Source organism: Canis aureus, chromosome 23, assembly GCF_053574225.1.
Source record: "Canis aureus isolate CA01 chromosome 23, VMU_Caureus_v.1.0, whole genome shotgun sequence".
In the NCBI taxonomy this organism is placed as follows: Eukaryota; Metazoa; Chordata; class Mammalia; order Carnivora; family Canidae; genus Canis; species Canis aureus.
The window spans coordinates 31,539,029-31,560,275 of NC_135633.1; the positions used below are offsets into that span (position 1 = coordinate 31,539,029).

Genomic DNA, 21,247 nt, shown 5'->3' on the forward strand with positions numbered 1-21,247 from the left:
CTTCAGGGAGCATCTGTGATCTTTGACCTTTCCACTTGGTGCTCACTGTCCATCTGGCGAAGGTCTGCCATGTTCAGAGTACTATGCCAGGCAACTGGGCTCAGGAGAGGTCACGGGGATTGTATTCGGAAGACCTGGCTTCGTGTCCTCATGTGAGCCACTGTCACAGACTACTTCCTGCCCAGTCCTCTGTGGTTATCTCCGAGGTTGAGCGGAGATAGTTACCATCTTATCTCAATTTCTCTTTTTTGCCGAGTAGCTCTTTCTCTATATTCCCATAACTTGTATACCGCTTCCCAGCTCACTCAGCACATTTATTAGTGCAAGTGCTTTATGCTTCACTACCTCCTCCTGCAACTCCCTGGCAGGGGGAACTGTCCTCCTCTCTGCTGCCATGGGAACTCGCGCAGACCTCTCTGTTGGTGCGGACTACACTGCATTGGAGTTATTTATGAAAGGGTCAGCTCTCCAAGTTGATTATAGGCTCTCAGAGGGCAAGGCATCCTTTTAATTCACTGATGAATCTCTAGCTCTTAGCAAAGCAGATGATCAGCAAATGTTGAACAAGAGACACTTAAAACATGCAAAGAATGTACCATGAATTACATGCTTTCATGTCACTCTCAGACTCCCTAAAGTCAGCTTTATTTCTAATTACAGGTGAGTTGGGTGAGGCTCAGACTTAGCCAAAGTCCCACAGCTTATACACAGTACTGTCAGAATTCAAACTCAGGTCTGTTTGACTCCAAAGCCTCTGTCCTATCTCTAGGCCACACCACTTCTCTGACCACAGTGACAATTTCAACTATCTGCCACCAACCTCAGACTTGGTTAGGGTTATTCCTAAAAGAGTGTTACAGAACTGGGGGCCACATATTCCATCAGGTCCTGTGTATCAGTGATATCGCAAAGGGAAAGAGAAAAGATACCACTGGGTGAGAGTCCTCTGAAAGGCACTGCTCTGTAGTAGAGACGCCAGCTGGCGAGATGAGGATGAGTAACTGCCTTTATCAACTGTGAGAAAAGAGCTATCAGAATATAAAAAATTAAGTCATCACTTATAAAAACAAAACCATCACTACCTCAAAAACTAAACCATCAAGAGAGAAATATCTTCTATCAGAAACTTCATCTGAACAGAGGTTGGAGTAGGGGTTCCTTTGGCAGGACTAAAGACAGGTCAGGATATATAGAGCAAGGCAGATGGGTCCTCTGCAGCTGCTGATGGCGGGCACACTGCTGGGCACACTGTGAATCTAGGAGGTGTGAATGCCATCATCTCTAAGACCCTATCTATCTTGATGATCGTTGTGAGCGTGTGGAGGCACACCTGTGGATGTCATCACACATTAGAAACCTGGTCACTAAGATACAGGAGAAAGCATGGGCTTTGGATTGCCAACCTAGCCGTGCTATTTCCTGTGTATGAGATCTTGGCAAACAGCATTCCATCTCTGAGCCTCGTTTCCTTACCTATAACGTGGGAACACACATAATCTAACATCACAGGTGGTTTGGGAACTGAATGATAACACCCCAGTACAGTGCCTGGCATAGAACTGGCACTCAATCCTCAGAGCAGTGATCCTCGCTCTGCTGCTTAGAGGCTGTGTGTCCTTGGACAAAGCACATGACTTCTTTAAGCCTCCATTTTCTTATCATTAAAAGTGTGTATGTATGTATGTATTTATTTATTTATTTTTCATGAAAAACACACACACAGAGAGAGGCAGAGACACAGGCAGAGGGAGAAGCAGGCTGCACACAGGGAGCCCGATGTGGGACTCGATCCCAGGACTCCAGCATCACGCCCTGAGCTGAAGGCAGATGCTTAACCACTGAGCCACCCAGGTGTCCCTTAAAAGTGTGATTTAAATAAATAACAGGTTTGGGGTGCCTGGTTGGCTCAGCTGGTTAAGTGTCCAACTTTTGGTTTTGGCTCAGGTCATGATCTCAGGGTTGTGAGACTGAGCTCCGTGTCAGGCTCTGCACTGAATGTGGAGCCTGCCTAGGATTCGCTCCCTCTTCCTCAGTCTCTGCCCCTCCCCCTGTCTTCATGCACGTGCACACATTCTCTCTAATAAAAAATAAAATAAAATAAAATAAATGGCTTGCAAAGGCTCTTGGCATTCTGTATCTCAAAGTGGCAGAAACATTAGCCAAGAGTGAGTGGAAGTTCTGGCTATGGATCGAGGAAGATGGCTGAAATGATGAAATGGGGGAAGCAGTTGTCCTAAAATACCTGGACTCTGTCTACTGACCTTCTTGCCAGCACATTCCTCTGGTTCTCTCCCTCCAGCTCTCTGACCTTCACAGGCTCCTTTTCCAGCTGCATGGCTTTACTTGCCCTTGAAACAGACCATTTCTCAACCCTTTCTCTCGTGCTTTAATCTTTTCCTTCAGAAAACATCAGCTTAGTACCTAGGGTTTGCAAGCACCAGTATCAAGCTCAAATGTGTTCATTTGTATCCCCATTTCCAAGGCTTCCAGCCTGAGTCCCTACCCAGACTACTGTCACAGCCTCCTCACTGGAGTCACAGCTCCAAAGCTTGAGAAACTTTCAAATATGTAAATCAGATTAGGTCACTGTAGCTTAAAGTCTCACAGTGGCTTCCCATTACCCTTAGGATAAATTAGAAAACAGAACTCTTCACATGCCATTTTAAATCCCTGTACAGGGCAGCCCCAGTGGTGCAGCGGTTTAGTGCTGCCTGCAGCCCAGGGCGTGATCCTGGAGACTTAGGATCGAGTCCCACATCGGGCTCCTGCATGGAGCCTGCTTCTCCCTCCTCCTGTGTCTCTGCCTCTCTCTCTGTCTATGTCTATCATAAATAAATAAATCTTTAAAAAAAAATAAATAAATCCCTGTACAGTCTGGCTCCTGGCACCTCTCCAGCCTTATCCAAAACCATTTGGCCCTCTGATCCATCCTTACGCCCCACAATGTGATCATCTTAAAGTTCCTTGAGGACTTCCAGCTGTTGCCTATCCCAGGGCCTTTGCACATGCTCTTGCCTCTGCTGGTATATTCCTTCTCCTAACCTTCATCTAAACAATTCGTATTCCTACCTCCGCCCCAGCAATCTAAATTAAGTCTCCTGTTTGTTTCCCCAGAGTACTTTGTTCTCTTTGCCTCAATGAGTATATATCATTTACCATTACCTGTTTACATATATATTTGATGACTGTGTTTAAACTTAAGACTATCTCAAACTGTCTTGAGCATATCTATAAATGACACAAAGGCAGGAAGCATGACTATTTTTTAAATACCATGGACTAATATTAATGCCTGCTCAGGACATGGTGTGTAAAGGCAGTTAGTAAATACTAGTTGAATGAGAGAATGAACATAGTGTCTAGGTCTGCCTGCAACCCCTCTGGACCTGCTCATCCTGTAATTCCTCTCCACTTTTTAAAAAAAGATTTTATTTATTTACTCATGAGAGACACGCAGAGAGAGGCAGAGACATAGGCAGAGGGAGAAGCAGGCTCCCTGCAGGGAACCTAATGCGGGGACTCCATCCCAGGTCCCCGGGATCACAACCTGAGCCAAAGGCAGATTCTCAATCACTGAGCCACCAGGTGCCCCCTGTCCATCCCTTTCAAAGCATCATGCAAGGGGCTTCAAGGAGTAATACAAGAGTCCTTAGTTCCTTGGTGCTGTAAAGAGACTCAACTAAGCCTTTTCCCTCCCCATCCGGGACATGGGTGGCCTCTCCTTAATCTCAGCCTCACATACTACTAGCTCATGAGAATCTCAAGGCCAAGTACTGTGTCTGCCTCATGGCTGCAGTTAAATGCCCAGGCTAGGGGCTGGCACACACCAAGGGGCTCGCAGTGGGTAACTGCTGAACTAAATGGACTCAGTGAAGCCTATGACAGACTTCCCCCCTCTTTCCCAGAGAACCCTAATTTTGATTAGAGTGTCAATGTGGTAAGCTACAAATGGTTGTTTCCTCAGGCTCCTTCACAGCTCTGAGTGTCAAAGCGATGCAGCTGTGCCAAAGAAATGTAAGCTGGATGTTTTAAGAAGAATGTGGCTTCCCTGCTTCCTTCTCCTTTCTTCTTTTCCCGGCCTGATATGCAGACGAGTCATGGAGCTGTGGCAGCCACGCTAGGACCACAAGGGTATGGGCATGAAAACAGCAGCCAGAGCTGAGGACAACAGGGTGCAAGGGGTGGAAAGGGCGGGTCCCTGACTCTACCACTGGATGCTGTACCGGCCCTGGATGGGCGCCCTAGACCGAGTGTGCGTGAGAACGCCGGAGCCCCGCTGGCTGTGATGTCGTTATTGGCACATGAAGCACATTTCCAACCATTTTCACAGGAGACGAACTTTACTCCTTGGTACCTCCTGTGTCCTTGAGCTATCCTGTCTTCTTTCTTGCCCTTGAGGTCCCAGGTCCCAGAAAATTCAGAAGGTTCGGCAGTCCAAGGCAGACCCAGGGGCGGGGAGAGAATAGGGGGAAGGGGTGGGGGGTGCTGTCCCCCGGTTGGTCCTGGGGGAGCAGGGTCAGCTGCCTGCAGGGCGAGTCCCCAGTCTGCGGGTGGAGCACTCGGATATTCCTAGCTCTCTGCCACGAAACAGATTTTTGCCACCGTCTGTCCCCAGCGTGCTGACTTGAGCTCTCCCTCGGCCTACGGGTTTCATTCCGCTTATACCAGACTGCTCCGAACAAATCACTGTTATCGGGGAGAGGTGAACTCACAGGGCACTTTTCCAAAGACGTGTTTCCAGGGGAAATTTCACAAAGTGCTGCCAATGTCATTTACAAGAAGGTTAGCGGATTGCCGAGAGACCTCGATACCTCACCGCTGTATTATATTTTATGACTCAGAGGAAGGGGGTGTGGGGAATGGTGAGGGCAGGGCTTATTAAAAACCGAAACTCATTCTGCAATCACTTTTCTTAGTCCTTTCTTTGAAGTCGTGCAGGTTTTTACGCAAGGTAGAACTATATGATGTCAGGGCTTTTTCTCTTTAGATGCTTGCAAATGCACTCAGAGGGTAACGAACAGTAGTCTTATCTGATCAAAGCAGAGGAAAAGTAGAGCAATGGTACTGTCCGGGGGCGTCTGGAAGATTATCAAGGACCCAGTTTTGACTATCCTTGGAAGACAGCAGCTTATGTGAAAGTCTTTGCGTCTACGAAAAGAAGGAACGGGGAATAGGCACAGCACATAAAACTACCACCAGCAGCCTTGACCCACGCCTCCTGTCCTTCCTGGATCCCCCCCCTTCCCTCCCTTCTTTTTCTCATGAAACCACAAAGCTCAATCCCAGCAACTTCCTCTGGTTATATAAATTAATGAACTCTTGTTCTGGGCCCTGTGAGATAAATCCTCTGGCTTTCCTTGTCTTCTTCCCTTGCTCAAAAGCCCACAACGGCACCTAATACATGAGGAGTGAACTCTGCCTTAGGGAGGATGCCAGCTTCTCCCCACTAACTCCCTGATCCCTCCTGAGGTATCCGGGGTTCTGGTCACACAGAACTTCTGGCTTCTTGCAGCCAGCTTCAGTTTCCACATATCTACCTTTCACTCATACTGTTCTAACTGCCTGGAATGAACTCAACAATGTCTGCTCCCCTCCTATTTTCTTTTTCTTCCTTTAAATGTGGAGATTCCAGGGATCCCTGGGTGGCTCAGTGGTTTAGCGCCTGCCTTCGGCCCAGGGCGTGATCCTGGAGACCCAGGATCGAGTCTCACATCGGGTTCCCTGCATGGAGTCTGCTTCTCCCTCTGCCTGTGTCTCTGCCTCTGTGGATGTGTGTGTGTGTGTGTGTGTGTCTCGTGAATAAATAAATAAAATCTTAAAAAAAAAAAGGAGGTGTGATCTTCCAGTTTATAAATAAATAAATAAATAAATAAATAAATAAATAAATAAATAAAGTGGAGATTCCATCCATCCTTTAAGATCCCATCAAATGTCGTTGCTCCAGAGAGCCCTCCCTGGTCCATCCAGTTGGACACACCCTTGCTTTCCTCCAGCCCTTACGGCATTTTGGGAAAAAGCAGGAACCTACTACTTGTTGGAGAAAGAGAACAAGGAAGAGAGAGAGACTAAATTTGCTTCTAGTCCCTGGACAGAGGGGGATGTATGGCAGCTTCCTGGACATGAACAAAAGGTTTCTCTTTAATTAGCATGGATGTCCAAGACTAGGAAGACCAGGGTATGTTTGTCATAAAAATCGCCAGGTTCTATGTTTGCTACCAATGATTCTCATTTCTTTCCTCTGCGTTTCTAAATCCACTGTGGGGAATCTGTTATTTTCCAGCCGTGGCTCATCAACACCACAATATCAGGTTGATCTGTCCTTTACACCTTGGCATCAACCAAAACTAAAATGTAAGATGCTCTCCAAAACAATGCATCATTGACTTGTTAGGGCTGGGGGCTGCAAGCAATGCATATGAAGATATTTTTATTTTTAAAGTTTAGGATGCTGGGAGGTCTTGCCCCCCCCCCTCCCCCATGGTCTTTTTAATGACTTTGCAAGGAAACTTTCCTGGGTTAATGTAAGATGCTTACTTATATTGGAAGCAAGTTAATAAAAGGGAAATTAAATTCCATATAATACAAATGGAAATAAAATATTTAATAGTGTCACAGCAGAGTAAGCTACTGTGGGGCAGAGTGGGGAGAGAGAGCAGGATTTGGGGAGCAAGTTTCCCTCCTAACCCTGCCCTTGCCAACTGCATGACTTTGGGCAAAGCCAATTAAACTCTCCAAGCCTTGAGCACCTGTGTAGCTCAGTGGACACCCCAGGGCATCCTGGGGTCCTGGGATCAAGTCCCACATCGGGCTCCCTGCAGGGACCCTGCTTCTCCCTCTGCCTATGTCTCTGCCTCTCTCTCTGTGTCTCTCATGAATAAATAAATAAAATCTTAAAAAAAAAACCTCTTCAAGCCTCAATTTTTTCATCTGTAAAGTTTAGATCAACCTCGTAGAGTCTAAGGTTCTTGTGAGGATGAAAGCACATGCAGCAAGAGCCAAGTGTAGTCCCCAGCACACAGTAGGTACGCTCTAAGTATGTGTTGAATGAATAGATAGGTGGGAAAGAGGGGTGTCACACTCCAAACCTGAACTGATTCTGGGAAGGAGGCTGAATGCTAAGGAAGGAGGAGCCCAAGCTTGGAGTCAGCAAGATATAAATTCAAGTCCTAGCTTTTCTTTTTGCCATCCCTTGAACCTTAATTTCCTCCTTGGCAATAGAGGGTGATCGTAAAAATAAGAATAATCACCTCACTGAGTTATCTAGAGGCTTAAAGAATATATTTAAAGCCCTTTGTAAACTGTACTAGTGAATTATATTTCAGCTACTGGTAGATATCAGCCTGCTTCACTCAACACTTAGGGTCAGCAAGGCTGCTCACTCCCAGAAGAGCCAGGACCAGAAACAACATGACCTTCAAATTCTGGATCTCCACATGTAGGGGGAAAACTGTTCTTTCTAAAAACAGATGCCCTGTTTTATTCTAAACTTGCTCGGTTTGGGTATTGTGCATGTACATGTGTGTGTGTCTGTAAATGCATCTAGTTCAGAGGGAGCGCAGTCAACATCAGGTTTCTGTGTGTATATATTTATGTATACAGTTATTAAAGTGCTTTTACATTTTTTTCAAGGCAGAAGATAAACTCGTGTAATTTAAAATCATCAGCTGGATTGCATTAAAAGGAGGGAAAAGCAAAAATGTACACAATATAGCCATTTGTTAAATTAAACCCAATTATTTCCCCTGTTGCTTAATTACAAACAGACATAAATACCCTGGATTCTGACATCTCAGGTCTTCTTAAATTCCAGATCTGCATTTCAACATGTAATGAAGGGAGAGTCATATTCCAGTTTGTGTGTTAAGCAAACCTGAGAGTTACAGTTGTATATTGGGACCATAATGAGTTCACTAGAACAAGACCCAAACTTTTAATTAACCTGCCAAGACAAATTACAACTCAGAGCTCACAGGTAACAATCACAGATAGCTGAGACTCAATGCCATGGACTCTTGGGGAGAGAGGGATTAATAGCAACATCAGAATCTGTCTGTTTTTGAATTAAAGGGGGAAAAAAAGGTATTCATTAAACAATCACTGTAGCTGGAAGGAAGACAGACAAGTCCAAAAGGCAGCAAGAGAAAGGTGGAAGGAGAAGGAGGCGGGGAAAAGAATATAATGAGCTTCCATTTATTGGGTGCTTATCGGGCCAAAGCCTGTGCTAGGCATTTTGTATCTGCTCTAATCTTCACAATGGGGATTGCAGAGTACTATTGTTATTTCATTTGCCATAGGAGAAAAATGAGCCTCAGAGGGGTGACCTGACTATTGTCACAGAGCTAACGGGGGACGGTAGGGGGAGGAAGGAAGAGAAAGCTGTGCTCGTGAGGCAACAGTTCTCATAGCTTAGTTGATAGATCACTGGACTCAGGATTATCTAGGCTCCACCTAAGGCTCAGTGGGTCATAATTCCTGGGCATGGGGCCCAGGAATCTGAATTTTAAAGTGGATCTCTGGGTGGCTGCTTTGCATAGCAATGCTTGAGACCATTCGTAAGATACTGTAACCCCCTCCTATTCAAAGTGAGGTCCCCAGATGAGCAGCATTGGTATCACCGGGTGTTGGTTCGAAATGTAGACTCTAAGGATGCACCCAGATCTACTGAAGTAGAATCTGTATGTTAACAAGACACCAAGGGTTTATACTACTCTAAGCAGCCCAGGACAGCTTATCTGCTCTAAAAGATATTATAGGGTTAAGGGAAGTGAAAGCGGACTTCATCATTAACGTAAGAAGAGAAGAACTAGAGGAAAAAGCAAGGTCCTTACCTTAATTATGGCAAAATGGGTTAGCAAACTTTGACAAGCCAGAAGTTGGCAAAAGTACCAAACTGTACCGACACCTTACTTCTTTGAGAGGCACATCTAATTAAAAGTAGCTTTCTTTGGGGGTTTATATTAATATCCTTTCATATTTACGCTCAGTTATTAAAAATAAAGGGTTCTGACTGTAAGAGATCTTAGTTCTGAGCAAGCACGACTGCAAACCATGCCTAAGTGAAATCGGGCTGTGAGACCATGATGCTTTAACTTGGGCACCACTAACGACTTGATAACCCATGTCCTTCAAATGAAGCCACTGTGCCCAGAAAGAGAAAAAAAAGGGTCTGGAGCCTGGCAAAGCCAAGTGGTTCTCCAGTGACAGGGGATGGGGCTGTGCCGATAGCCTGCAGGTCACCAGGAACCACCCAGCAGCAGTCTCAAATCCAGACCCTCGAGAAACCAGGAGCTGGAAAACTTCAGTGATTTGGGCAGGGTCAAAACCCCAGTTAGCAGCAGAGATTCAGAACTGAGCATGCTTTCCAGTGCACCTCAAAAAGAGGCATTAGAAGATGAAACTGGCAGCAGCCAGGACTCCTGGGGCCATGGCTGCTGTCAGTCCTGCTGGGGGGGAGGCTGAGCAGAATGAACACCATGCTCCTGCTCACGCCTTATCGACGGGGTGACCCTGCGCCTTGGGGCCTCAGCTGCCTATTTAGGGGGCAGAGAAGATTGTGTCAAAGTTCTCGCCCTCTGGGCTCTCAGAGACCAGCAGGTAGGGCGCACACTTCCAAATCAAGGACAGCACAAAACGGTATCTCCTCCTGCAGAGCTCCTGCAGGCAGATGGCCTCCACCGCCCTCATTTGGCCAAGGGGGTAGGCCACTGAGCCTGCAGGAAGTGTATCAACCATACCTGCATTTTTAAAAAATTATTTATTTATGAGAGAGAGAGAGAGAGAGAGATTGAGGCAGAGACACAGGCAGAGGGAGAAGCAGGCTTCCTGCAAGGAGCCTGACATGGGACTCGATCCCAGGACTCCAGAATCACACCCTGGGTCAAAGGCAGGCGCTAACCGCTGAGCCACCCAGAGATTCCCAACCATACCTGCATTTAATGGGAAGGTAATCTCTGACACTATTGGTAAAATTGCAAATGAGAGGAGAATGGCCTGAAAAGGATTACTACTGTTTAGAAGGAAGAGTCAGGATTTTGCAGGAGTTTTGGACCAAGGACCAGATTCAGAGGTCTTTATTCAATTCTTTTTTCCATGTCACAGAGAGTCCCAGCCAAGGACTAAGACAGAGTTTTGAGGTGAACTCTATACCACATAAAGCTTTTCATTAAGCAGAAGCCCTACTTCCAAGCATTCTAGCTAGTGGAGTTTTATTTTCTGTAAGTTTTATTTTCCTGTGGGGGATTTTGTCTCCAGGCCATGTCATAATGCTTCCAATATAAATGCAAAATGAATGTTTTCTGACCTGAACCACTGAGACCACTGTGTCCTTTGGCCATCTGAGGAGGAGACAAATTCTATGGGATGTGCAGGTAAAGAGAAATTCCTTAGAACAAGATGCCAGGCTCCCAGACACCTATGGGCTTTTGAGGTGGCCTAGGGGCTCAGTCTGAACTGACAGCTGTGGCCCTCTTCTATGATGAGGGATAGAGAAGGCATTAAGCACCATTATAGACACTGGAGTCCGCTCTCTGTTAGAGATCAAGACATCTCTGTTCTCAACAGAACCCCAATCTGACTGATTGCATTGTTCATCCAGGCCTTTGCTCTGCCATTCTCATTCTCCTTCTGAGCCTTCCATCTTCTTTTCTCAACCCCGCCATGGGTAGTTAGTCCCAAAACCAAAACAAAATACACAAGAAGCCACACTCAAAAGCAAAAAACCCAAATCACAAATCAATGAGTTGAGCCAAGGCAACTCTAAAAACAAATACAGGTGTTGGAGAGAAGTGACAAGAAAAGAGATGTTGCCTCCATGTGGCTGATCAGGAAGGGTTCCTGTCTCATTGTCAATTCTACCCCCTTGGTCTTTAAATGTAGCAGCTGGTCCACCGATAACACAAGAAAGGCAGTGGGCCTGCCAGCCCCTCCCTTCCCTCATTCCCCTGGTTCCCACTCCCATTCCTGTCTAGCAAGCCCAGTCGGGATGGACTCATGTCAGACTCCAGGTGGCATTGACAGTTGTGAGGAAGACACATTCTCCTGCTGGCTCCAATCCTCAGAATCCCCAGAGTCCTCCCAAAGAAACAAGATCCCACAGACCCCAGAGGGCTGAAGGCTCCTTACCAATGGCAGTGGTGAGAAAAGAAACCACTTCAGACTCCTTCCCGTCATTGTAAAAAGCCAGATGCCAGATTCCTGAATCCAAATACTGGATGAAGCCGGTCTCATGACTAGATGGGGGGACGACGCCCCGAGATTGGCGCTGGGGTCCCTCCAGGCTCCGTGCCTCCTGGGTCAGGAGCCTTCTTCCATCCAGCAGCTCTACAAAGTCAAACTAAATACAAAGAGAGCATAATTACCAGTGTGTCTGCTTCACCACAATGCTAGATTCCTTCTTCACACTTCTGCTCGGGAGCACACAAGAAACCCAATGTAAGTACAGGCAAAAAAGCTAAAGCCACATGAAGGTTGATCCACCAACTTCAACTCCTCCCTAGACCCATTTTCATGGTAATACTCTCCAGATTCCCTTGTGAGAGCAGCATAATTAGTGATTTATTTTTCAGTCTCATTTTCCTTTAAATGTGGTGTATATGTGGGCAGTCTTCATCTGACTGAGTCTAACCAAGACGACCATGCTTTTCTAATAGTGGGCACATCGTGATCAGAAAGCCAACCACTTAATGACTGAACTCCAGCTCTGGGCAAGTGATAGTGGAAATCCCAGGGCTCAAGGGCTGGCACTGGAGCACTGGACAGGTCTTAAATGTCAGTCAAGTGCAAATTAAAATTTGATTACTATCTTCCTGTTGTCAATGATTCTTTCTAAACACTACAGCTTAAGGGAGCAGTTTTAAGGGGAACGAAACTGGATTAGCTCAAAATTCTATCCGTAATTACACGCTGTGTCAGATACAATCGCTGACTGATCTGAGCCTGCCAGCCTGAGACTCAAGGGAAGTCAATCATGCAGCATTAACAATAGGTAAATGGTTAAGTCTTACTGGCCTACTAGCAAGCAAATTGAGCAACTATCTGTCTAGCTATCTAGCTATCTATCTTCTTACCTACCTCTATCTTTTTTTAAAAAAAACTAAGCTATTCTATTTCGTGTATAAATGAAGTCCAGGCATGAAGTCCAGGACTTAGGATCGTTGTTCTACAAAGAAAGCAGGGCCCAGGCTCTCTTTTCCTATGATTCCACCATCAGCAAATCCATCTACGTAGCTTTCCCCTGGAACTCTTCTATAATGACTGGGCTAGGCAGGCCGTGTGTGGCCTGAATGTCTGACGGATGCCCCTGATCTATGTTATTCCGATCCCAGAGCTGGGGAGGGGGACCTGAACAAGTCTGTTCTTTATCTATCACGACTGGTAATATGTCAATCATCCTGGATGAGTTGTTAGGAGGTGTTTCTGGTATGCGTGTGGCAGAGTGAACCCCCAGAGGACAGAAGGAATGTAAGAGACTGGGGAAGTAGCATGTATTCTGAGCCTGATCCTGCACTAGCTGCCTTATAAATGTTCTTCCGGGTTCTTTGCAACAGCCCTGCAAAGTGGGTATTGTTGTCGCCGCTGGAGAGATTAGAAACTTGCTCTTGGTGGATGAGGACCAGGCCAGAGGTTTCACAGCTGATAATGAGAGGATTCAAACTCAAATCTGCCTGACTCAAAAGTGCCTGCTTTTCTCTTCGGATTACATTTCTTGGATCATTTAACGTAGGTGACTGTGTAATAGTAGAAAGACTATTGTAATATTTCCTAAAATTCCCTCTTCTTATAAAAACCCAGGGATATAACACTACTCATCAGAAAGGTGGGGTCTTAGAGAGGGCAAATGGACGAATGGCTATAAAATACATGAAATATCCCTCAAACATAAGGCTCCAGGTGTAAGCATTAGACTTCCTGACTCGAGGTTAAGATGTGAGGTAGGAGCCCCCAGAGATCAGCAGGGGAAATGGCATTCTAGTTACCTGTGTATGTGAAGGAGGAAGGCCTTTTCTGCCATAAATGCCAACCAGTGCTGCCTTTCCCAAAGATACATTGAATTTCAGATGCACAGGATGGTCTATGAACACCTGAGATCTCCAGAAAGTGCCAGGAGGGATCTTCTGGGAAGCTCGTCTCCCCACGTCGATTTCTCCAGAGTCTATAAAACTGTCCTCTGGAAAGAAACTACTGGGCTTTCCTACCAAGACACAGGGAAGGGAAGACAAAGGCACACAGTTAGCCACAAGTGAAATAAGGGGTCAGAGCCCCTGAACAACAGGACTCTCATGTGCCTTGCACTTCTCTTTATGATGTTTCCCTGCCAGCCCCCAACCCCCTTCCCCATTGAGGAGTAAGAACATCCAGGACTCTTTTTTTTCCAGTGATGCTCAAATTGTTCTGCTAAAAATATGCATTCTTCCAAAGCAGTATGGGTCCTCCCAAAGGGCCATCTGTATACTGCATAATTCCACAGCTTGTTAAGATATATTTTGATCCCCAAAATAATCATTTGTGGTCACATGAGAATACTCTGTGTGTGTGTGTGTGTGTGCGTGTAAAAGCAGGCATGCTAAAATAGGAAGGCTAGTGCGAACAAGGTGTTATTAAATTTCCAATTCAGAATGGTTTCCCAGCAGTGGGAAGCATGATCTGAGTGGAAGAGGTATTTTACAAGTTTACTAGTTTATGTATAATTGGAAACCAAATTCTGAGGCTAAGATATATAGATGAGGGTTTATGTCGGAAGCAGGAGTATGGTTGGGGAAGATGAAGAAGGGGGTACTTCTGGAGGGAAGTAAAATGCTTGTCTTGGATGGAGGTCTCTATCATTTTTGTGCTAAAATCGGGGGTGGTGTGTAAAGCTGAGGGATTTTCTCAAGTTCAGGCACAAAGCCTAAGTAACACTTAGAAATTCAACCCAGGTCCCTGACTCTGCAGGTTACGGGTGCTGGAATAAAAAATATGGTTCCTTGCCCACTTCCGTCACCAATCAGGAGAGTGACAGCTTTCTGGGGGCACCTGAAGTGCCAGGAAGGAAGGTGGCTTATCAAACTTCCCATATCTAGTAATTAGGCACACTCACATGTGAAACATATAAACCTGACTTCCTACCAGACATCAGCCTTCTGAGGAGTTGGGAGAGGACAGAAGGAGGTGTCAGGGATGTTAGAAGACCACCTTTAGGACATTGACAAGGCAAACTCAAGCCAGTAGACTACATCTTATTGGTCATAAGGAAGCACCCCCTGGGTATCCTAGTTCCAAGATTTGTTATTTCGTTAGAGATGTTTGAAGAGACACTTTCAGAGAACAAGAATCCATTTGTAAGGAAAACACGTTTGTGGGAACTTTTTTATAAAGAGCGTTTGGGGAATAAGAAATTAAAATGTCTTTTTTTCCCCTCGCTTTGTAAGATTCCTTACAAAGCACATTTGATGCTGAAATGGAGCTTGGCAGGGCATTGTTGTAGTCATAAAATATTTTACTGTTTTAAATAATAAAATTCAATTTAAATGTTAAACTTCTCCATATGTTATCATTCCTTTATAAACTCCTAGGCAGAAACATCAGGTTTTTAGCTTCCAACCATTAAATGTTATTTTAATTAAAAATACACCAACAAAAAAGTTAAAATGCATGCTCTCAATAAAAGCACCACTAGTATTTTGTCATTAGCATGGGAAAGAGCTTGCGTTTGATTCTTTTATGGAAGGAATGTGCCCCAGACTTTTACCTTGAAAATGTAGACACATGCAAACCACCACACTGTAGTTCAAAGTTCAAAGACAGAAGCCAAATCCGCAAAGCATTAGGATGGAAGAGAACTACTTTCACATTCTTATCTGATTTGGGGGCTCCCAATACCACAATTCTTTTGTATTCTAGGTAGAAAAGAGCATACCCTTTAGCTTGTAATTCTGTTAAGGATGCAGAACTATGAGTTTCCTCTTAGAAACTGCATAGAAATAAGCCCGAGACTGCTAATTCCAAGGACTCATTTCCTTTGTGAGTAGGTGGGAGTCAGAGCTGATGGGATTTCAGAATTGTCTGCATTCAAATAATACCTATGTCTGAGAATAAATAATGAAAGCTTCCCCCACATTTTGGCATGCTGTTGGAGCACCCTGCCTGCTTCATTTTCCCCTCCAGTGAGCAAGTTTTTAGGAGACATTCTATCAGCTAAGTTCTGAGCCTCACAGGTCAGAGGCCAGCCCAGAGATTCTCTCCAGAGGTCTGCAGGCCTCAGAGGCATAAATAAGTTGGCTCTTACCCCAGGGAGTAATAAAAGGAGGAATATTCTTTTCTAGCATTCTAGTATTTCACCAATGTGGGTCAAAATGGTAGGAAATAATTATCATTGGTGTGTATACAAAGAAAAAGAGTAAATTCTGTTCTAGGGCATATCCTTCACCAGGACCTTGATTCTCTTGGCCTAGGCTTCACTTTGAACGTGACCTTTGTGCTAAGTCACCTAGCCTAAAGGCAATGTTTTCAAGGGAAAAGAGGATTCCCATCTAGGGATTTCAGCTTTATCATTCTTCTACTCTGGTTGTCAATGGTACCCACACTGGACTGTACATAGACTTTGTACAGTCTATACAAAGGGGACTTTGGAGGTGGAAATGCTACAGCCCACTGAGCACCTCTGACTAATGGGAAAGAGGCATGAGACTGGCTGGGCTAGCACTTGTTCAGAGTGAAGCCACACTCACTCCTTCCTGTTCCTCTTTCCAGATCCTACAACCTAAGATTCTTTGTTTTTAATTCTCAGCACCAAGCTGTGAGCACTAGGATAGAAACTATCCCACTACACAGCAAGACCAACCAATGGTAGAGTAATGAGAGAGGGTGGAGGGAGTTGGGGGAGGGAAGCCCTGTGTATAAAATTCTTTTTATCCCTACTCATATTCTGGAAAATAATAATGATGACAATAACAACAGTAATAACAGTAGTAGGACTAATAGTTATAATGGTAGAAGTGGTTGTATTAGTAGTAGTAGTATTAGCTGTCATTTATTCCTTTAACTACATGCTGGGCCCCTTTATGTACATTGGTTCAGTTAATTCTCACACTAATAAATGTATGTACTGAGGCTCAGAATGCTTAAGGAAACCATTCAGAGATAAAGCCATTTGGGGTTTCTCTTCATCTATTAGAATATGGCTTCTTAAAGCATTAATTCGGTAAATGGTTAATTAAAACTTTTCAAAGACACCCTCATTGGTGGTAGAGTGCACTGACTCTTTAAGAGCAAGAGTCCAACTTGACTCACAGTCTCAGCAGGCTAACCATCAAGGCTGGGCCAGGTTGATCCAAGGCCACTGAGCATCATGGGGTACAGAAACTTGACAATTTTTATGAAGTAGGAACCCACAAATAGGACTCAGGGGTAAAGGGCAAGGGCTGGTGTCTCAAGACATTTCTAAATGGACACTACATAATCTGTGGGCCCCCCCCAGATGTAAAAGGACACTGCATAATTTGTGGGGCCTCCCAGAAATGTAACAAACAGTACCAAGAATTAGGAACCCCCAACAGCAAGATCAGGTTTCACAGGGCAAGTTTTACTGGTAACAGTCCTGTTCTTTTTAAAGATACACAGATTCAGGCTTCCTCTAGCATTGCTGTACAAATATGCAATCATGTCTATAAAATAAATTTTTCAATGAACCGCTTAAAATGATTGGATGGCTTGGCCAAACAAGGGAGACTTGGAAGAACTGAAATTCCATGCACTTCCCAGTCATAGTCTTCACTTTCCTGAACTGAGATCCATCTACACAGGTTTTAAATTCCTAATCAACTAACATCCCCCCCCCCCAACCTTTCTGGTTCTTCTCAATGCAATAACTTGCACAAAGAATCCTTTAGTTTCCTTAGCAACTGTTGGAAATTTATTTGGTTATCAAAATAAGCTGTTCCATTTTGGAGAGCCCAGCTGAGCCTGCGTGCAGCAATTTGCATGGTTTAAACTGATGGGCAATTTTGATTTCACTACAGAAAGAAGAAAATGCTATCCCTAAGCCCACCAATTCAACCATCAGAAATGCTTGTTTATTCAATGCTTTCCCCCCTCTTTTCTATTAATGCATAACATAAGTTCTTATGGCTTTACTTCGAAAAGCTGCCATATTTGGTTTCCGTCCCATGACACCCTGAAATGGTAACAGCCACTTTGAAAATACAGTGTACATTGCACTTATTCTCAAAGACATGATGATCATTTAAAATACTGGGCTCATTACATGTTTCATTTGTATAATTAAAGAATATATATCCTTTTAATATATTCAAAAGTGCCTCAATAATTTGCAAGATATTTGAGGGGGAAGTATCACTTAGTCTGGATTTCTGAGATTCTAAAAACTGACATGGACTTGCATGGATGAGAAAGAAGAAGTCCACTTGTTGAATGCCTCTTCACCACCAGTCTGAAAAGACAGATGTTACCATCCTTTGTTCTCACAGATGAAGAAGCAAAGGCCATAGGAGATGGAGTAATTGGCATGAATTAACAAAGCCAATAAATGTCGGGGCCAGGATGCAAACCCTCAACAGTCTGGCTCTAAGGCTCGTTTATCTTCTTTCCATCATGTCATATAGCTTCTTCCATCTCTGTAAACCGAGGCTCTAATCTTAATTTTGGAATCAGCTCTCCTCTGATACCCTCAGAAGGGAAAGGAAATATGCACTCACATTAAAGACTTTTCCCCTTGAGATATGTCTAAGGAAGTAGATTTTTAACGTTACAATTAAAAACATAAACTGTGTAGAGATTGGTTTGACCAGGGCAAAAGAAATTAAGAACCATGTGGTCTCATATAAACTGTAGGAAGCTTTGTCCTCTGTTTTTTCAGACTGATGTATTTTTTTGTCACAGTAATTGCTTTTGATGCTGACCACTTTCCAGCACTGTGCTGCATTTTAGGGATTTGTAAACAGGATTTCCATTTGCATTAGTAATGACAGATAATCCCTTTAAGCAAAAATACTCCAATTAAAGTAAACCAATAAGCTTGTGCAATTTTATTTTGTCTCTTATCTGCACCTCCTGCTCCCTGGGTAAAACAAAACAAAACCTAAAAATCCCACAAACTAATTTCATTAGAATGGGAGATTTCAGATAGATCCAACTCCTGTTTAGAGAATGTCTGATAGAGATCATGGAGGAAAGAAAATACATTTTGCTAAATGAGACCTTTTCCCAATGCCTTGAGGGTTAAACATATCTTAAATCTGCATCTGTACATGCTGATCTAAAGACTGTCCACATTTATGGTATTCATGTATGGCATCTGACACTATAAACTGACAAGGGAATCACAATATGACAGGCAGGACCATGGACAGGGCTGACCGGGCGATAGATTCTGAAGAACCATCTGGTTGGTCTGATGATTCTATTACCAATTTCATATGTAGGACTTGTAACTTAGAATGGATTCTGGAGATAATTTAGCTCAATAAGCTCCTTTTAGAGAGAAGAAAAATGAAGCTCAGAAAGTCTTTCAAGGGATTTGCTTAAGGCCAACTCAAATGGCAGTGGCTGGGCTTGAACTCAGGACTCTTGATTCCTAACCCAGAGTTCTTCCCGTGGCCCCATCCATGCTCCCTCTATATCCTATTAAAGGGCAAAGAAAACATACATTATTCAGTGTTTCAAGTCTTAAAATATTTGTAAAGGAGAAGACTGGAATTGCCCCTAGAAAAAGTAGGCAGAGGTTCTAATTTGGCTCCATGGAAATGCTCCCATTCTTACTTTCTTATAGATGACCATAGGTCAAGAGTTGGTTTCATTGGAACAATACAGAGAATATTAGCATAGCCCCTGTGCAAGGATGACATGCAAAAAAAAAAATAGAGTTCATTTTGGCCTTCAGGGTCATTTGGCATTCCTGAGTAGCTACTTCAACCAAGCATATGGTAGGTACCCTTTTAACCAAACTGATTCCTGGAAAGCAAATCCTTAAAAGGACAGGGAAGCTCAGAAGCTATGACCCCAGAGTTAACTGAGATGAGAGGAAAGAAGAGGTAAGCAGTAAAGGTTGGAGGCAGATATGACCACTTGGCTGACAGGTTAACATCTGAGAGATAAAGCAGGGCACAGCAGGTACAGGAGAGGAGTGCTCATGCCACCCAGAATGATAATGAGACTGGCCCATTAGCTCAGTAATCTTTCCTATAACCATTTTTGTGAGTCTGTGCCACTCTTGGCTGAGAGTGAAAGAATCTGTGTCAGTGGCATGTTAGACCCTTAAGAAATTCAAAACATAGGTTACCAATGTCCCAATTAATAATGACAAACTCCAAATGTCACCACTTCCATCACTGATGGAAAAATATTTGTGTCTCATTGTACAATGGGATTTTTCATCTATATCTCCTTCAGAGTCTTGTAACCATTGGGTGAGTCAGAACAATTTTTGGAGGCAGCAAGAGCTCTGAAGTCATCCATACCTGGGCTCACAGGCCTAGCTCCATTATTTACTGTCTTTGTGTCTCTGGTCCAGTCACTTAATTAATGTAACCCTTTGTTTTCCCATCTAAAATGGGTATAAATAATTATACTTATCTCACAGGATCTCTGTGAGGATTAAATGTGAGATGCCCTTGACATAAAGCTTTGAAACAAACAAACCATACAAACCCTAATGATTATTGTTATTGCCAATGAGGAAACTGGTGGTCAGGAAAATTAAGTGACTTGCTTACGGCCACATGGTTGGTAAATGCTAAAATACCCCAACTGGTGTTTCCATTACACCACAGGGGTCCAAGGGTATTTCAATGACAACATACCATCTACCCACTTTACCACACCCCGCTCCTGGTGAGGCTTGTCCACCCCCATGAGGTTGTTCCAGAAGAGCTCGTCTCTATCCCACACAAAGCCACCCCAGCAGTGTGAAAGCCCATAATGCTTCCCTCAAGGCATGAGATGGGATACTGCTGAGCACCATGAGTGCCACCCAAGCCCCGCTATGAGCTCACAGTGACAAGGAACTGAGATGAAGACACAGGTGGACTGGCAGCCGGCGTGGAGTGCAGAGAGATGGAGGAAGTGCCAGAGCGTGGAGCTGTGAGGCAGGCACATGGCACGCATAATGAAGATCTCTTCGGTTCAAAGGCAGACACAGAAGACTCACGACACGGACAACACAGCAACCCTACCTTCTGTGGCTCCTTTGCCTTTCCTGTCAGGGATCTCTAACCCAGTGCCCCCTGATGGATACAGGGAGACGTCCGTTGGCACAGGCCAACTGCTGGCTGTGTCCTCCGTGATCTCATACATCTGCCCCTCCATCGGCTGCAGGTGCCAGTTTAGGCCAAACAGGTGCATGGCTGTGGTGAGCAATGAGAAAAGTCATCTTTTTCTGCTGGAGGTGGAAATGGAACTCCCAAGCCACAGGGGAGGGCAGGTGGGGTGGGAATGCAGGAATTCAGTTCAACTCAGTTCAACAAGCAGCCCCTGAAGAGGGCTCTGGCAGTGCCAAGCCCTATACAGGTGACTTGGGCAAGGAGATGCTCAGGGCACACACTGTGCCCTTGAGGTCTGGAGAGCTTCAAGTCAGGATGAACTGGGAGAGGGGCAAGGATGAGGGGTTTTATGAAGCCTTGGCCTTTGGCTTCAAAAGATAAATAATCTAGGGGGAAAGTTAGCAACTTGTATCATAAGGGGTTAATTTCCTTAATATAAAAATAACTCCTACAAATAATAAGCAAAATCCAACTGCTCAGGAGGCATATGATATGAACTGTGAACAGAGAGTTTATAGAATAAGAATACAATTGGCTCTCAATCATATGAAAAGGCTCTTGATATCACTCATAATAAGAGAAATGTAAGTTAAGCTTTGAAATACTATTTTTCACATATGCTTTGGCAAAGATAAAAAAGGTTAAAATTATACAGCATTGACAGAGAATAGGAAATAAGCACTCTCATTCTTTGTTGACATGAGCATAAGTTGGTACAAACCCTATGAAGGACGATTTGAAAAAAGCTATCAAATTTATAATACACATACTCTCTATCTTGGGACTTAAAGGTTCCCAGGGTTTCTAGAAAATTCTAGAAATTTCTCTTCAAGATATACTCACATACATACTAAATGATGTACATACAAGGTTAAGCACTGCAGCATTGTTTGTAGTAGCAAAATATTGCAAACCAGTCCATCAATAAGGGGCTAGATAGGTTACCTTCGCACAATATATTATGCAACCATAAAAAGTGCATAGAGGCTCTTTGT

At 44.2% G+C, this 21,247-nt stretch overlaps 1 protein-coding gene and 1 non-coding gene across 5 annotated transcripts in view; one reads left to right on the forward strand and one right to left on the reverse strand.

Annotated features, from left to right (window-relative positions):
• TENM4 (teneurin transmembrane protein 4) overlaps window positions 1–21,247 on the reverse strand; it is a 2,712,352-nt gene that overhangs the window by 174,222 nt on the left and 2,516,883 nt on the right. For all 4 annotated transcript variants that reach the window (XM_077867222.1, XM_077867224.1, XM_077867225.1 and 1 more), the window contains 3 exons: window positions 20,166–20,336; window positions 12,975–13,189; window positions 11,122–11,332 (listed from right to left, as the gene is read on the reverse strand). In XM_077867222.1, coding sequence (XP_077723348.1) covers window positions 11,122–11,332; window positions 12,975–13,189; window positions 20,166–20,336 — 597 coding nt within the window. The remainder of the gene's footprint in view (window positions 1–11,121; window positions 11,333–12,974; window positions 13,190–20,165; window positions 20,337–21,247) is intronic.
• On the forward strand, window positions 18,764–18,866 carry LOC144295612 (U6 spliceosomal RNA). The gene has a single exon (XR_013362696.1). It is a non-coding gene; the product is annotated as a U6 spliceosomal RNA (small nuclear RNA).